A 15,469-nucleotide genomic window follows, 5' to 3' on the forward strand; every position below is an offset into this window, starting at 1 on the left:
AGACCACTGAAGTCAGTGGAGTTACTCTAGGATGAATTTGACCCATTTTAGTGGTGCTAATGTCTGTGTTCTGTGAAATAATACTTTGCAATTTGCTTGACTGTTTTAATAGCTAATGTATTTATGGGGGTACTCACACTGAGGTCACCATTAGAGCTGAGGGACTTATTAATTATTTACTCAATTAATTAGGCCTCTTTTTTTTTTTTTCCAACTAGTGGAACACTTGTGGGCAGATCACTCTTTCTGCTAATTTATTTGTTAGTTGAATTTACTAAATCAATCTTTTTACAGCATGGACCAACTGCAAAGCGCTTAACGGAAGAGGGTCATATGCAACAGGGAACAATGGGGCCTGCAGTCCTGATGTGAAGGTCCTGCATCATATAGCACACTTTGACTGTAAGCAGCTGAGGAGGAGGCAGCTGGCAGCAGGTGAAGAGCCCACTCTTTGATGTACAGGCCGCACTGTTTGTGGAGGTCAGCTGAAGAACTTAGTTGCCAAGTCCTGACCTCTGTTATAGCACAGGCTGCTGAGGGAGGGCGTAAGGGGGAGGGGGAGGGGAAGAATACACAGACACCTATGTGTGACTAAAGAGAAGATGTTTGAGATGGAAGAAGAGAAGGATATAAAGAAATGGAAGGAGAGAACAAGAAAAGATGGAAAGAAAATGTGAAATAGAGATACAAATGTGTTGTGAATAACACAGTATGCTTAATGCCAACAGCAGGCTCTAGCAGTACAGGATTTTGATCCACTAGAGACACCATAGTGTAGACAGGGCAACTGTGTACCTTTGGAAATGTGGTCACCATATTGAATCAAGCTGCAAACCCTGAGGAGGCTCCACTCTGTGTCTCTGTGTGCTTTGACCTAATGCAAGCTTGGTTTTCTTTGTTAATTATTTCTCATGCTGTGCTGTATTTCTGTTGCAGAAGAGAAGTTGCTGAGAGGAGGGCACATTGGACCTCAGTGTTTGGAGTGTCTTTGGCTTGATCACAGAACCACACAAGTTAGGAAAGAGATACTAGGCCGGTCAGGCCATCGCCCTGCAAAGGCAGCACTGGTCCCTACAGTATTTTCTAGTTCAGGTAGACCAGATGTGGCACTCCACCAGTTCACTCCAGTCAGGGGTTCTCCGGTCTCAAACACCCATAACATTTGACTGCTGATCTTAAATGAGTATTGTCTTCTATATTTCAAAAGACTTTCAGCATCACAAACCCCATCAAATAAAGCTGCAGGTGTTTCTATTTTACCGATTTGACTACAGAGTTATAGAGCAGTCCAAGATTTCATATGTAACAAGGTTAAAAAAAATGCTCATGGTTTTTATTCCTTAACTGACGAGGCGCTCTCCTTGCTCATCAGGCGACTCCTGATGATTGCGCTGCTGTGTCTTGATAACTGATCCTGAAATTCTGATGTTGTAAAGAAGTACAGGATTGGATCCAAACAACAGTCCAGGCTTGCCAGGCTTAAGCAAAAGGGCTGAGAGTAAAGAGTGCTTCGGCGTATGGCACAGTGTGTAATAACATTCTCTTTCACCATCATGTAGAAGAAGAAGTTTATGTGATACGGTGTGAAACATACAAAGAACACAGCTGCACACATAGAAACCATGCGTAAAGCTCTCCGTATTTCAATGGCATTTTGCAAAGGCATTTCATATTGCTGAAGTGACTCTTTTGTTTTCCAGGTACAGTATACAATAATAATTAGAGGGCCCACAAATCCTAAAAGCTCAGCTATCATTACCATAATCACAGAAGCTGTTTTACTGTCAATTTTCCTGACTTCGAGATCTGCAAAGCAGGAATTTGAATGGTTGGTTAAGTCAGAGTTTCTCATAACTGGAAATGGTAAGCAAGCAGCCCCAACCACAATCCATACCACAGCACTAATGGCGACATCATACCTGCGCTTCCAGTCTTTGGCTTTGAATGGATGGAGGAGGAAGTAGTACCTTTGAATACTTATGCAGGTAAGGAAACAAATGCTTGCGTACATGTTGAGATACTTCAGGTAGAAACATAACAAGCAGAGAAATCTCCCAAAAGGCCACATGTGGTTTATATAATAATATATTCGTAGCGGTAACGAGAGAATGTGAGCAAGATCAGCTACAGCCAAATTAATCATAAAAATAACAGCTTTGTTTTTCTTACTGATGAAGCGACATAAAACCCACAATGCAGCACTGTTTGCCAGGAGGCCAGGTATGAATATTATGGTGTAAGTGGTTGCGTATAGAGAGTTTTTAAATGTTATATTAGGATCAGCACAGTTTTCTGAAGATCTGTTGCTCTGCATCTTGAGTGTGTCTGAGCAATCATTTGGGACTGGATGGAAGATTTCTGTAAAGAGTAAAAAAATAATCATAACATCTAGCTCTTACATAGCATTTTGCATCAGTGGATCATGATCCCCATTTTGCACATTGGGAAACTGAGGCTCAGGGAGGTAAAAGTGACTTGCCTAAGGTCTCCTAGCCAGCCAGCGGCAGAGTCTGGAATGGAACCCAGGTCTCCTGAGTCTCAGTGTACTGCTCTAGCCACGAAGCCACGGTGCCTCCCAAAACAATTGCTGTAAAGGCAAAGGCAATGCAAGATTGATCAATATTACTATTTCCTCACGTGCATTAGTTATATTAGTACATTTAGTAGAATTACAGCCTAGAACATGTCCTCTGTATATCTCCTTCTCGCTCTTCAATGCTTTTTCACAAGCAGTAAGATACTTTGGGGGTTATGAAACCTCAAAGACTATTTCCCTCTATCGAAGGTATTTACCTTGTCCCCATTACCATAGTATCTGAGCACCTTACAATCAATAACGCGCTGGTGAGCTAGAGAAGTGCTATTACCCCCATTTTACAGTGGGGGAAGTGAGGCACAGCAAGACTAAGCAACTCAGCAAGGGTCACACAGGAAGTCTGTTGCAGATCAAAGAATTGAAGTTGGGTGTCCCAAGTATCCAGTGCTTAATTGCTGGAGCTCAAGCAATTTTTTACTTTCATAAGTGATGCAGCAGGCCCAGAGGTGCCAGGACTATGAACTGCCAAGCCTACAGGTGCTGGGGCTCCGCCCTGGCACAAATTAAGCACTGCAAGTATCAGTCTAGTTCCCTAATCACTTAATCATTCTTGTCTAAGTGAGCCAGGTCCATGTCACTGAAGCAGCAATGGGACCCTGACAAAGTCGTAGCCATCAGTGAAGATGGGATTGATTGCTACCCAGGCTAGAAAAAGTCCTTATCTCTGACAGCCCAGGATAACCTACAGTCTGGGCTAGACAAATGGAATTTACTTTCTTACTGCTCACCAAACACGTTGAACTACACTTAAAATGTGGTCATCCTGGGTCTCCCCATCACCGCAACACAAATCTGGGCCATAATTTTTAATTGAGCTGTTTAATTTTGAGATGATACTTTCCTTTTTCAGACTCTCCTTTTATTCAAACTGCAGACTGATCAGGGTGGGGTGAGGAATTTCCAATTAAACTGTTAAATTAGTACTTTTCCTTCTTTAAACCAAACTGGGATTTCTCCTCAGAGGGGGTAGTACAGGCAGGAAAAGTTCAGTTTGGGGATATTCCTGTTAACTCAAAATCCTGGGTGAGTTGCTTTACCAGCTCATCCAATGTAAGGGTAAAAATGAAGACTGGCTTCCTGTTTCCATGTAAATGTCACAGAGTGGCTGAAGAAAGAGATGAGATTCCCAGATGCTTTTCTACATTCCTTCCATGGCTCCACTCAGGGAAGTCCCTGGCAGCAGGATTTTATTGTCTCCCTTTTGCCAGGGAGTGTGGCGCACCACAGGCACGGAGCCAGTATGAAAGCACAGACTTTCTGCATGGCAGTTGCAGGCCTTCTGCTGATTCCCATTCCCCTATGATCCACGAGAATCCATTGGATCTTCTAGGTATCCCAATAGAATGACGATGGAGGGATTCTGTGAGGAAAGTTTCTCCACCTTAGTTCCCTGGAGGGAGTTTTACTATGAGGATATAGCATTGGGGATATTGATTCACTGCCAATGACTCATTTTCTGCAAAGTACCACCTACAGGAGGCATCTGCCAGCAAAAGTGTCTCTGTAAGTAGATGCTGGCCTGGTAACTTGTAGCATGTTACTCATACATGAGTAAGAAGCAGATGGTCTACTACAGGGTATGATCCAAATTCACCATTGGCCTGCTTATGCCAACACCACCTATGGCCACCCGTTTTCTGTGCCAGCAGGCCCTGGGAGCAGCAGTTGTTGCTCACTCTCTTTTTTTGCCCTTCGTTTGAAATGTGTTTCTATTCCTCTGGCTTTTCTTTTCTCCTGGTCTTAAACAGTAGCCCAGCAACGGATTAACGCCATACAGCACTAACAGCCACCACCTCCACCCCACCCAGGAAACAGCCCACTGAAATGGCTGACTGAGATAAGTGGGAGTTAGGCCTTTTTTGAAAATACCACTGACCCGATCCGCATGTTTAGGCATCTAAATACCTTTAGCAATCTGGCCCATGGACTGCTGTTGTTACATGAACTTCAATTTCATTGACCTGAAATTAAATCAAAATGGGGTATTTCGGTTTCAGTCCCTTTGCATGCAGATGCCCCTAGATGCAGTTAGCTTTCATTACATTTTACGTAATAACTAAGGAATTAGAGTTCATAAGCACTTTTGATGCAATCAAGCACAGCCTCCTGGCTCACCAGCGAGACCACTCCGACTGCAGGTCTTAAAAAGAACCCATGTATTAAATAAGCATCTGAGAAAACATATTACCATCCCTGCTTCAGTAAAGCATTGTCTGCACACAAGTGATTTCCAGTAACACAGCCTTCATTTCCTAATGGCAAAATATACCTTCTTACAAGCACTCCAGACATGAGGAAATTCCTGTCCCGCAAAGGGTTTCTCACTGGTTGAGTTGCTCCTTGGCTGGTTAGAATCGTGTTTTTTCAGCTAAAAGATATAGGAGCAGAATGATGCAGGTCTAGCATTGCTGATAGTTAGAGAATAATGGCATTTTTGTGCCACAGTTTTCATCTCATCCTATAATCTGTTCTTCAATTGGCCACAAGGTGTCAGATTTAGACAACCTTTCATTTCTTTTTGCCTTTTCTTTGAGAGAGATTTCTAACTCTGGTAAGAGAAAATAAGGTGTTGAGATACTATGGTGTTGAGGGCCACATAGACCCCTAGATAGATATGGTATGACTACTTTTAAACGATGTTTTATTGGTTTTGTGTGTCTTAATGCCTTCTGGGATTGTCCCAAATTGAAAAGCTTGTGTTCTGATTTTTGACAACTGATACCAGAATAATTTCAGAGAAAAATCCCCTAACTTCTTGATGTTATAGTTAGGGGAAAGTCCCGATTTAGGGAAATTAAATAGATTCTCTTTGAATCAGAATCATTGTGGCCACAGCTACATGGTTACAAAAATACCCTTAAAATGTGGTTGACAAAAAATAAAAATTAAACAGCTGTATTAAATTAGCAATTGAACGATGGGCCTGTAAAAGGCTCTTTATTGATTTCAGTGGGCTCTGGGTCAGGCTCTATATGATGAAATATGGACTAAGGAGAGTGAAATGATTGGGAGTGCAAAATCATGGGTAACATTTATATGATAATAATGCTCAAGTATAGAGCATTCTCACACACCAATTCACTAGGCTTGCCACTAATTAATCACTTTATTTAAAACATGATAAAACTATCCTCTAAGCTAAAATACAGAAGGATCCTGCTAAACACCTGGCAGCACTGGACCCTCACTACAAAGCTACTGACAAAGCAAGGGCACCAACAGTATGTTGCATAGCACAGGTGGTAAGCTAACATATTCCATTCAACTATCATTTTTCCCTTATAATGAAGACATATCACAGTAGTTTGGAAGTCACAAGAGGACAGTGAAAGCCTCTGCTAAAACAAATTCCTGCTGGATCATTTTCTTCAGAACATACCATTTCAATAAAATCAATAATGAATAAATACAATATTGGTGTTTGCTTAATTGATTTGCATTTGTAAGACTGTGGTAACAAGGAAGGAAATGGTCTGTACTGGTACACACTATTACTTGGTTACTTGTAGACGGAAGTCTGCAAAATATTATTTCCATGGCAATATCAAGAAAGCAATGGTCAAGCTGAGACCAACAAGTGTAGGACTGTCATTCCTTGACTCTGCTGTTTTTTGGGGGGCCATCAAGTGGTGTCCAGACACTAGAACTGATTTAACTATGTTGCAAAATCCTCCCTGTAGAATTGCCCCTCTGTGAGTGTTCCTGTATCTTGCACATTGCTGGGGTCACGATGAAAACAGAAACCCTCGCAGTCAGCAGTGAAAAGCTCTACAGCTGAATGAAAAGGAAGGCTTCCTCTGGCTGAATGCCTAGCTGTGATAAATATGTATGTCTTACAGTGTTGTGATGCATGGCTAGAAAGGGTTAACAGCTTGCAGGCTGAATGACCCAAAGCTCACCTTTAAAGTCATGTTAGACAGATATGCAAATGATAATTAGAGCCATTCATGCTAAATGGGCTAGAACTTTGAAATCCAAACCTATACTGTTAGAAGTAATACTAATTGTGTGTATCTTAGATGTCACCTGTAAACAGACAATTCCTGTCTGTCACTATAACTATTGATTCAGAGATCAAAAGGGAATATTAACATTTGGATGAATCTTGGGTAAAATAATGTCATTGTCTATATTTGAAGTTTGTAATAGACTGCCTAATGGATAAATTGATCTGTGTTAATTTGCGTAACTAATTACTGGTAGTGTTTAGAAAGCAAAAGGTTACATCAAAGCCTATTGTTTAACGAGGACTGTGCGGTCAAGTGGATGCTAGAACACTGTATAAAAGATCCTTGGGTCCTGATTTTGTCATCTCAGATCTGCTTAGGCTTCATCAAGGGAAGTTTGAGTCGCAAGACTGAGGTCCCAGTTATGCTGGTACGCCTTGAATATGAGATTTGGACATTGGACTAGAACCTATGAACTATTTCTGAAAGAACTCTTTGCAGCTACAAAGCTCACCATCTATGCTGTGAATCTGAACCTCAATGAATTGAACTCATGTCTGTATGTATATTGATCTTTTAACCATTCTCTCTCTCTCTCTCTCTCTTTTGTTTTTTAATAAATTTTAGTTTAGTTAATAAGAATTGGTGATAGTGTATATTTGGGTAAGATCTGAAACATTCAATAACCTGGGCGGTAATGTGTCCAATCCTTTGGGATTGGTACAACCTTTTCTTTTATATGATGAAATAAGATTTACAGAAATTGGTACCATATTTGACGTGAGTACCAGGATGGAGGCCTGAGGCTGGATCACTTTAAGGGAACTGTGTTGTTTTGACTTCTGACTAACCAGTAAGGTAATAAAGAATCTGTTTTATGCTGGCTTGGTAAATCTAAGTATTGGAATATCCACAAGCTTTATGGGGATTGTCTGCCCCATTCTTTGCAGTTTACCCTAATTGAGTGACCATAGCTGGCTGCCCACAAGTGTCAATATGAATCAAATGTCCATTAATGTATTCCATTATTCCACTATGCAGTGTAGTTGTAGCCATGTTGGTCCCAGGAAATTAGAGAGACTCATAACTCATAGACTTTAATGCCAGAAGGGACCCACAGTGTGGGGAGGAGGTGAGCAGCCCTCAGTGGTTAAGGACTATTTAGAAAAGCTGGACATACACAAGTCCATGGGGCTGGATGCGATGCATCGAGGGTGCTGAGGGAATTGGCTGATGTGATTGCAGAGCCACTGGCCATTATCTTTGAAAACTCATGGTGATCGGGGGAGGTCCCAGACAATTGGAAAAAGGCAAATATAGTGCCCAACTTTAAAAAAGGGAAGAAGGAATGCTTAGAGGAGCGGAAGTGGATCACGAACAGTCAACATGGATTCACCAAGGGCAAGTCATGCCTGACCAACCTGATTGCCTTCTATGATGAGATAACTGGCTCTGTGGATATGGGGAAAGTGGTGGACATGATATATCTTGACTTTAGCAAAGCTTTTGATACAGTCTCCCACAGTATTCTTGCCAGCAAATTAAAGAACTATGGATTGGATGAATGGACTATAAGGTGGATAGAAAGCTGGCTAGATTGTCGGGCTCAATGAGTAGTGATCAATGTCTTGATGTCTAGTTGGCAGCCAATATCAAGTGGAACCGGCCCCAAGGGTCAGTCCTGGGGCCGGTTTTGTTCAACATCTTCATTAACGATCTGGATGATGGGATGAATTGCACCCTCAGCAAGTTTGCAGATGACACTAAGCTGAGGGGAGAGGTAGATACGCTGGAGGGTAGGGATAGGGTCCAGAGTGACCTAGACAAATTGGAGGATTGGGCCAAAAGAAATCTGATGAGGTTCAACAAGGACAAGTGCAGAGTCCTGCACTTAGGACGGAAGAATCCTATGCACTGCTACAGGCTGGGGACTGACTGCCTCAGTGGCAGTTCTGCAGAAAAGGACCTGGGGATTACAGTGGACAAGAAGCTGGATATGAGTCTCATAGACTCATAGATATTAAGGTCAGAAGGAACCATTATGATCATCTAGTTTGATCTCCTGAACAGTGCAGGCCATAGAATCTCACCCATCCACTCCTGCAATAAACCTCTCACCTATGACTGAGCTGTTGAAGTCCTCAAATCATGGTTTAAAGGCTTCAAGGTGCAGAGAATCCTCCAGCAAGTGACCCTTGCCCCATGCTGCAGAGGAAGGCGAAAAACCCCCAGGGCCTCTTCCAATCTGCCATGGAGGAAAATTCCTTCCCGACCCCAAATATGGCGATCAGCTGAACCCTGAGCATGTGGGCAAGATTCACCAGCCAGATACCCAGGAAAGAATTCTCTGTGGTAACTCAGATCCCACCCCATCTAACATCCCATCACAGGCCATTGGGCCTATTTACCATGAATAGTTAAAGATCAATTAATTGCCAAAATCATACCATCTCCTCCATAAACTTACTGAGTTTAATCTTGAAGTCAGATAGGTCTTTTGCCCCCAACTGCTTCCCTTGGAAGGGTGTTCCAGAACTTCACTCCTCTGATGGTTAGAAACCTTCATCTAATTTCAAGTCTAAACTTCCTGATGGCCAGTTTATATCCATTTGTTCTCGTGTCCACATTGAGTCAGCAGTGTGCCCTTGTTGCCAAGAAGGCTACTGGCATATTGGGCTGCATTAGTAGGAGCATTGCCAGCAGATCAAGGGAAGTGATTACTCCCCTCTGTTCGGCACTGGTGAGGCCACATCTGGAATATTGCATCCGGTTTTGTGCTCCCCACTACAGAAAGGATGTGGACAAATTGGAGCGAGTCCAGCAGAGGGCAAAGAAAATGATTAGGGGGCTGGGGCACATGACTTATGAGGCAAGGCTGAGGGAACTGGGCTTATTTAGTCTGCAGAAGAGAAGAGTGAGGGGGATTTGATAGCAGCCTTCAACTACCTGAAGGGGGGTTCCAAAGCTAGGCTGTTCTCAGTGGTGGCAAATGACAGAACAAGGAGCAATGGTCTCAAGTTGCAGTGGGGGAGGTCTAGGTTGGATATTAGGAAAAATGATTTCACTATGAGGGTGGTAAAGCACTGGAATGGGTTACCTAGGAAGGTGGTGGAATCTCCATCCTTAGAGATTTTTAAGGCCCAGCTTGAGAAAGCTCTGGCTGGGTTGATTTAATTGGGATTGGTCCTGCTTTGAGCAGGGGGTTGGACTAGATGACCTCCTGAGGTCTCTTCCAACCCTGATATTCTATGATTCTATGATCATGATCATCTAGTCTGGCCTCCTGCACATTGCAGGCCACAGAACTCACCCACCCACTCCTGTAATAGACCTATAACCTCTGGCTGAGTTACTGAAGTCCTCAAATCATGATTTAAAGACTTCAACTTAGAATCCACCATCTACACTGAAAGTGTCCCATGCCCCATGCTGCAGTAAAAGGTGACACCCCCACCCCCCTGCCCAGGGTCTCTGCTAATCTGACCCTGGAGGAAAAGTCCTTCCCATCCCTGAATATGGTGATCAGCTAGACCCTGAGCATTTCAGCAAGATTCACCAGCCAGACACCTGGGAAAGAATTGTCTATAATAACTCAGAGCCCTTGTGACTTCCCCTGGTGTTATCTGGACCAGTGATCTGCTAGGTCACTCCAATCCTCGACTCTGGGAGCCAGCCTTACCCTGCTCTTCTGTGAGAACTCCCACTCCTGGACTGTTGATGCATGCCTCTAGCATGTAAGCTGCTTGGATTGTGCAACCGAATGACACTAACCTATATCTCCGGTCCCAGACACACCCCTAGAAACCTCCCTCTTGCAGTGTCCAGTTATGCCCCGGATGCTGCAAGCTTATATGAGTTCGTCAATTTAACAAATATATTTATATGTACCAGGCTTGTTATCCCAAGGGGAGTCTCTGACATGCTTCAAACCAAATGCACTGCTTTAGGTAGAATAAACAAACAAATGTATTAACTACAAAAGATACATTTTATGTGATTATAAGCCAAGCACAACAGATCAGGTTTGGTCAATGAAATGAAAGCAAAACGCATTCTAAGCTGATCTTAACACTTTCATTGCCCTTACAAACTTAGGTGCTTCTCACCACAGGCTGGCTGGTTGCCCTTCAGCCAGGCTCTCCCCTTTGATCAGAGCTTCAGTCATTTGGTGGCGGTGTTTGTAGATGGGGGTGGAAGAGAGAGAGAGCATGGCAAATGTCTCTCCCTTTATCATGTCCTTTCTTCCCTCTTGGCTTTGTCCCCCTCCCCGCCTTCAGAGGCAGGTGAGTATTACCTCATCGTAGTCCCAAACTGACCAAGAGAAGGGGGGTGACTCACTCAAGAGTCCAACAGATCCTTTGTTGCTGCCTAGGCCAGTGTCCTTTGTTCCTGTGAGGCTGGGCTGGGTTTGTCCCATACATGCCCTGATGAGGAGTGAACTGCCCCTCTGCTCTTGGAGAGTTTTTGCCTGGGCTTGTTTTAAGCCATGAGGACACATTTTCAGCCTCATAACTACATACATGAAATTACAACCTATAACATTACTATAACAACAATGCTCAGTGCATCATGAGCCTTCTGAAGATACCCAACATGACAAACTTTGCATTGGATACCACACAATCATATTATAAGGATGAACATGGGGGTACAGGGCATTGTCCTGAGGTACAGAGCATCACAGCCCTCCCCATCTAGTGTTCCATCACCAGCTGTTGGAGGATATTTGCTACTAGCAGTCACAGACTGGCTACGTACCATTGTAGGCAATGTCATCACACCAATCCCCTCCATAAACTGATCAAGATCAGTCTCGGAGCCAGTTAGGTTTTTACCCCCACTGTTAACGGACTACTCCTATCTTGTCTGGTCCCTTACAATATGTGTGAACTACTTACGCTAAACAATCTGATCCACTTGGCATTTTGCTGTGACACAAGGAGTACCTTTCCCAGACCTGAAGAAGAGCTCTGTGTGGTTCAAAAGCTTGTCTCTCTCATCAACAGAACTTGGTCCAATAAAAGATATTACCTCATCAATCAGGCATCTCCATTATTCTACTGGTCACTGATACTGATAGGGAAAAGTTTGTGCCACTGTCCCCTCAGCACCCACACAAGTGCACGCACCTTCCCAGATACTTTGCCATAACATTTCTAGCATGCTGGGACAAATTCATCATTGGTATGAAGTGGAGTTATGCCCAGGATGAATTTGGCCCATTTCCTCTGACAGGAGTAAAGTTCTGAGCACCATCCATTGAGCCATATTTCAACAATAGACTTTATGCCAGTGGTTCTCAACCTATTTCCTATTGTGGGCTGCATACATGACTCACAATGTGTTATATGGGCCATATCCAATACTACCAGTATGGCCTGGAGGATTTCACATGGGCTGCAGCTTTGTGCTGACTGGGCCGCAGGTTGAGAACCACTGCTTTATGGCTCTTTAAAAGAAAAACCCAACATCCTTATTTCATATGCTAAAATCTCATGCTAAAGCTAAAGGTCTCTCCCGCTTGAGTCTGTGGCAAGACTGGCTTTGAATGCTAACTGACTCTCCAAAAGAGGAATTCCCTTTACATTTACTTAGCTTTGGAACCCAGCTGTGCTGCAGAGTTTTGTCTGTAGTTACCTTCAGGATGCACAAACTGTTAGTCACCAGCCACCAGACAGAGGATTGCACTATTAAATTCCCTCTCATCTCTAGCCACCTGTTGGAGCGATTGCCACAGTATTAAGGAGTCTTAAGTAAACCAGCTTTAGAAAGTGTGATTTAAATGCATCCATCAGAGATCAAGCTATGTCTAATCCAGTTTAATAATTGCAATCCTAATCCATGCTGCAGTTTCCATATCAGTGGCAATTGCCTGATAGTCTCTGAGAACACTGAGCCCCACCCTTTAGACTTTTGTCACATTGTGTTTTCCATCTCCAGCTCAAAGAAACCCTATCATTCTGTGCTCACAATTTGATTACAAAGCATCATAGATTACATATAAACAACAGCTAGAACAAGAAATCTTTTTAGTCTAATGAAAATCCTTTGCTAGATGAAATAGAGGTCTGCTGGAATCTCCGTTACCATCAAATACAATTTAAAAATAAAAGATCTGTATTGATTTTGACTCAGAAATTACACCACAGAACAAACTAACCTCTTGTAACAAGATTTGATAGTAATTAAGGTACTATTAATTGCAAAAGCATAAAATTTCACTCTCTCTGACACCAGTGGTTTATTACAGCTACTACTTTAGCTCTTCCATGCTTGCAAAAAATGTGGCGGGCAAACAGATCAAATCACCATAGTGCTTTTGCCTGTGCTTCTGAAATCTCTGTCTGTATCTTTATCTTTATGGAAAAGCTATTTTGAGAAAACACTCATTGCAAATATTTTTTTACAATATAAAGTTAGTAAAACAAAGTGTGCTACAACAAGCTTATCTCATTGTAATTTTCCTGCTTTGACAAGGGGATCTCCACAATGAAAAGCACAAGAAAAGCACTATTTTAATGTAGCATATTCCAACAGTGCAGGTTCATTAGTTTTTGTTTTAATACGTGAAGGGACAGCTTGAAAAACAGCCTTACCTTATTGCACAGCAATCCTGCTGATAACTGTAGACTTGTGCAGTTAGAAGAGGAAGTAAAATATGACTCTACACGCACTGCAGAAAGCTTGTTTACATCTAAGAAAACAACTTCAGTAATGACGCCACTGACTGGTTAACATAAGGTTAGACTGTGACCGCATCCAACGTTGGTGCAACAAATTTCACTGAGCACACATTAGGATTGGAGCACACACCTCAGACTATATACGTGCTTGAAATCAGGACGTGTCAGTCTCACGCACGTTGTGGTAACCTGTACAAAGTGTTTATCGCCTGAGGAGTGCTCACAACTCTCATTGTGATCCATTCCCACTAACTTCTACACTATTCCATTAGCTCTCATGAGCTCTCTCTCCAGGACTGTTCCTGTGAAGCCTCCCAATGTCACCCTTCCAAGAGCCAAGCTGTCACGGAAGACCAGGCAGAGCTATCACCCAGGGAGAAAGCTCTTCTGTGGGCCAGGAGGGTTCCTTCCCCTGTAGGTCCCTGAGGCTGGGATTTGCACCTCCTGCCCTCCTCTACAGGCCTAACTCTGAGCTGATGTTTACAGAGTTCCCAGGGCCTCACCTCACTCTCCAAAGTGAAGTTAACGTTTGGCCCAAAGTATTTATTTTTGGGGGGCGGGGACACCTAGTCACAGAATGTATCCAGCTAGTGCCTTGTATTTGTCCCTGCTGTTTGTGCAGTGTTTATTTCTTGTTCCATGTGATTGTTATGTACAGGCCCTACTCCTGCTCCCACTGAAGTCAATGGCAAAGTTCCCAGCGCCCTCAGTGGGAGCAGGAGCTGGCCCATCAACCTTAACAGACAGAGAAATTAAAACAGTTTTAAATTTATGGTGGCAACCCAGCACTAGAAATGAGAATCTGTAACCATCCTGAAATGTGTCAAGCTAACAGGTGGAATCCGGACACCAGTGAAGTAAATGGCAAAACTCCCATCACTTCAGTGGGGCCGGGAGTTCACCCAAGATCACTGACGTTTAAAGTGTCAGAGGGCCCAATCGTGCAGTCCCTTTGGGAAGTCAGTGGAGTTTTGCCTGTGCAGGTGCTGCAGAGTCAGACCTGTGGTTTGTAGCATGTAACTGTCACTATGTGTCAGCAGTAAATGCTCTTCTGCATCCTGTTTAGGGCACAGTATTAGAGCACTGGCGAGAACACCCCAAGTTCTATTTTCTCATGGAACAACAATTTAGTCATTGATCTGTCAGCTCACAAGTCTAAGGGCCATACTGTATCTATACCTAATATGTACACAAGGGAGGATGAACGTGCAAAAGCCTTCCTCTCTTTTCCCCCTGCCTCACCTGAGTCCCCAGTACAATTCTTCCTCCTTGTGCTCTCGGGGTGCAAATCACCCAAAAGACGGAGCTATGCAAAGGAGGTGGGTATAAGCCCTCCCTCTCCACATCAGCCATGCAGCTGGCGGGCCTCACCCCTTTCAACCAACAGCACACATACTACACCTTTGCTCTGGGAACTGGGCTGAATTATAAATTACTGTGGCTTTGTAAACACTCTGCCATTACTGATGCTTTACTGTTTGAGGCTAAAAAAGAGCTAAAAGTAATGGCATCTAATTCCACTAATACCCTTTAACACGTAGATCTCTGGTTTATAAACCTCTCTGTTTCAAAGAGTTGTTGAGAAGGTTGGTAAGAACTGGAAATTTATTGTAAGAAGTTTGCTTTGCAGTTATTTGCATGACTTGGTTGAAGAGAAGTATCAATCCTTTGGACAGTACTACGACTTGTCTGCAAATCCTGTTTTTGGTTTTATTAAGTTCCTCACGAGAAGTGGGAACAAATTTACTTTTGGGTGAATTCCAGCGAAGTTGGTTTTTAAATTAAATGACCTCAGAATACCCAGTAGAACAGAATACTGAGCAGAAAATATTTTGGAACAGCTATTTAGAAATAACTCACTTACCAAAACTGAGAAACAATTTGTGAAATGCAGATGTTATCAGCTCTATTTCACATGCTCTACAGTCTGCATGCTTATAGTTATAAACCCTCCTGGACCTCTCACGTTTGTCACTAACGGATTTGGTTTACTTGGGCAAAGGCAAACCTCTTTGTAGAAGAAAGACATTAGATTAATTACAGTTGCAATTGTTTGACTTACAGTTGTACAAATATAAAGGGAGTGGTTGAGTGATCCAGCGACTAACGGATCTGAGTTCTGGGCTCTGTCACTAACTTTGCTGTGTGTCTAGTCACTGAGGGAATCTCAGAGCCCAGATAGACAGACTCAGGGTTGCAGGGCTCATGCTACGGAGTTAAAAATAGTTGAATAGACATTGTGT

General features: G+C 43.0%; 1 protein-coding gene across 1 annotated transcript; it reads right to left on the bottom strand.

The window, feature by feature from the left end:
* Positions 1-1,333: 1,333 nt before the first annotated feature.
* Positions 1,334-2,314, bottom strand: P2RY10 (P2Y receptor family member 10). Its single transcript, XM_074963125.1, has one exon. It carries the CDS (start codon positions 2,312-2,314, stop codon positions 1,334-1,336), a length of 981 nt encoding a protein of 326 aa, XP_074819226.1.
* Between the last annotated feature and the right edge of the window lie 13,155 nt (positions 2,315-15,469).

Source organism: Natator depressus, chromosome 9, assembly GCF_965152275.1.
Source record: "Natator depressus isolate rNatDep1 chromosome 9, rNatDep2.hap1, whole genome shotgun sequence".
Lineage (NCBI taxonomy): Eukaryota > Metazoa > Chordata > Testudines > Cheloniidae > Natator > Natator depressus.

Excerpts from the sequence above, each read along its gene's own strand:
- P2RY10 (XM_074963125.1), bottom strand. The coding sequence starts at position 2,314 with ATGCAGAGCAACAGATCTTCAGAAAACTGTGCTGATCCTAATATAACA.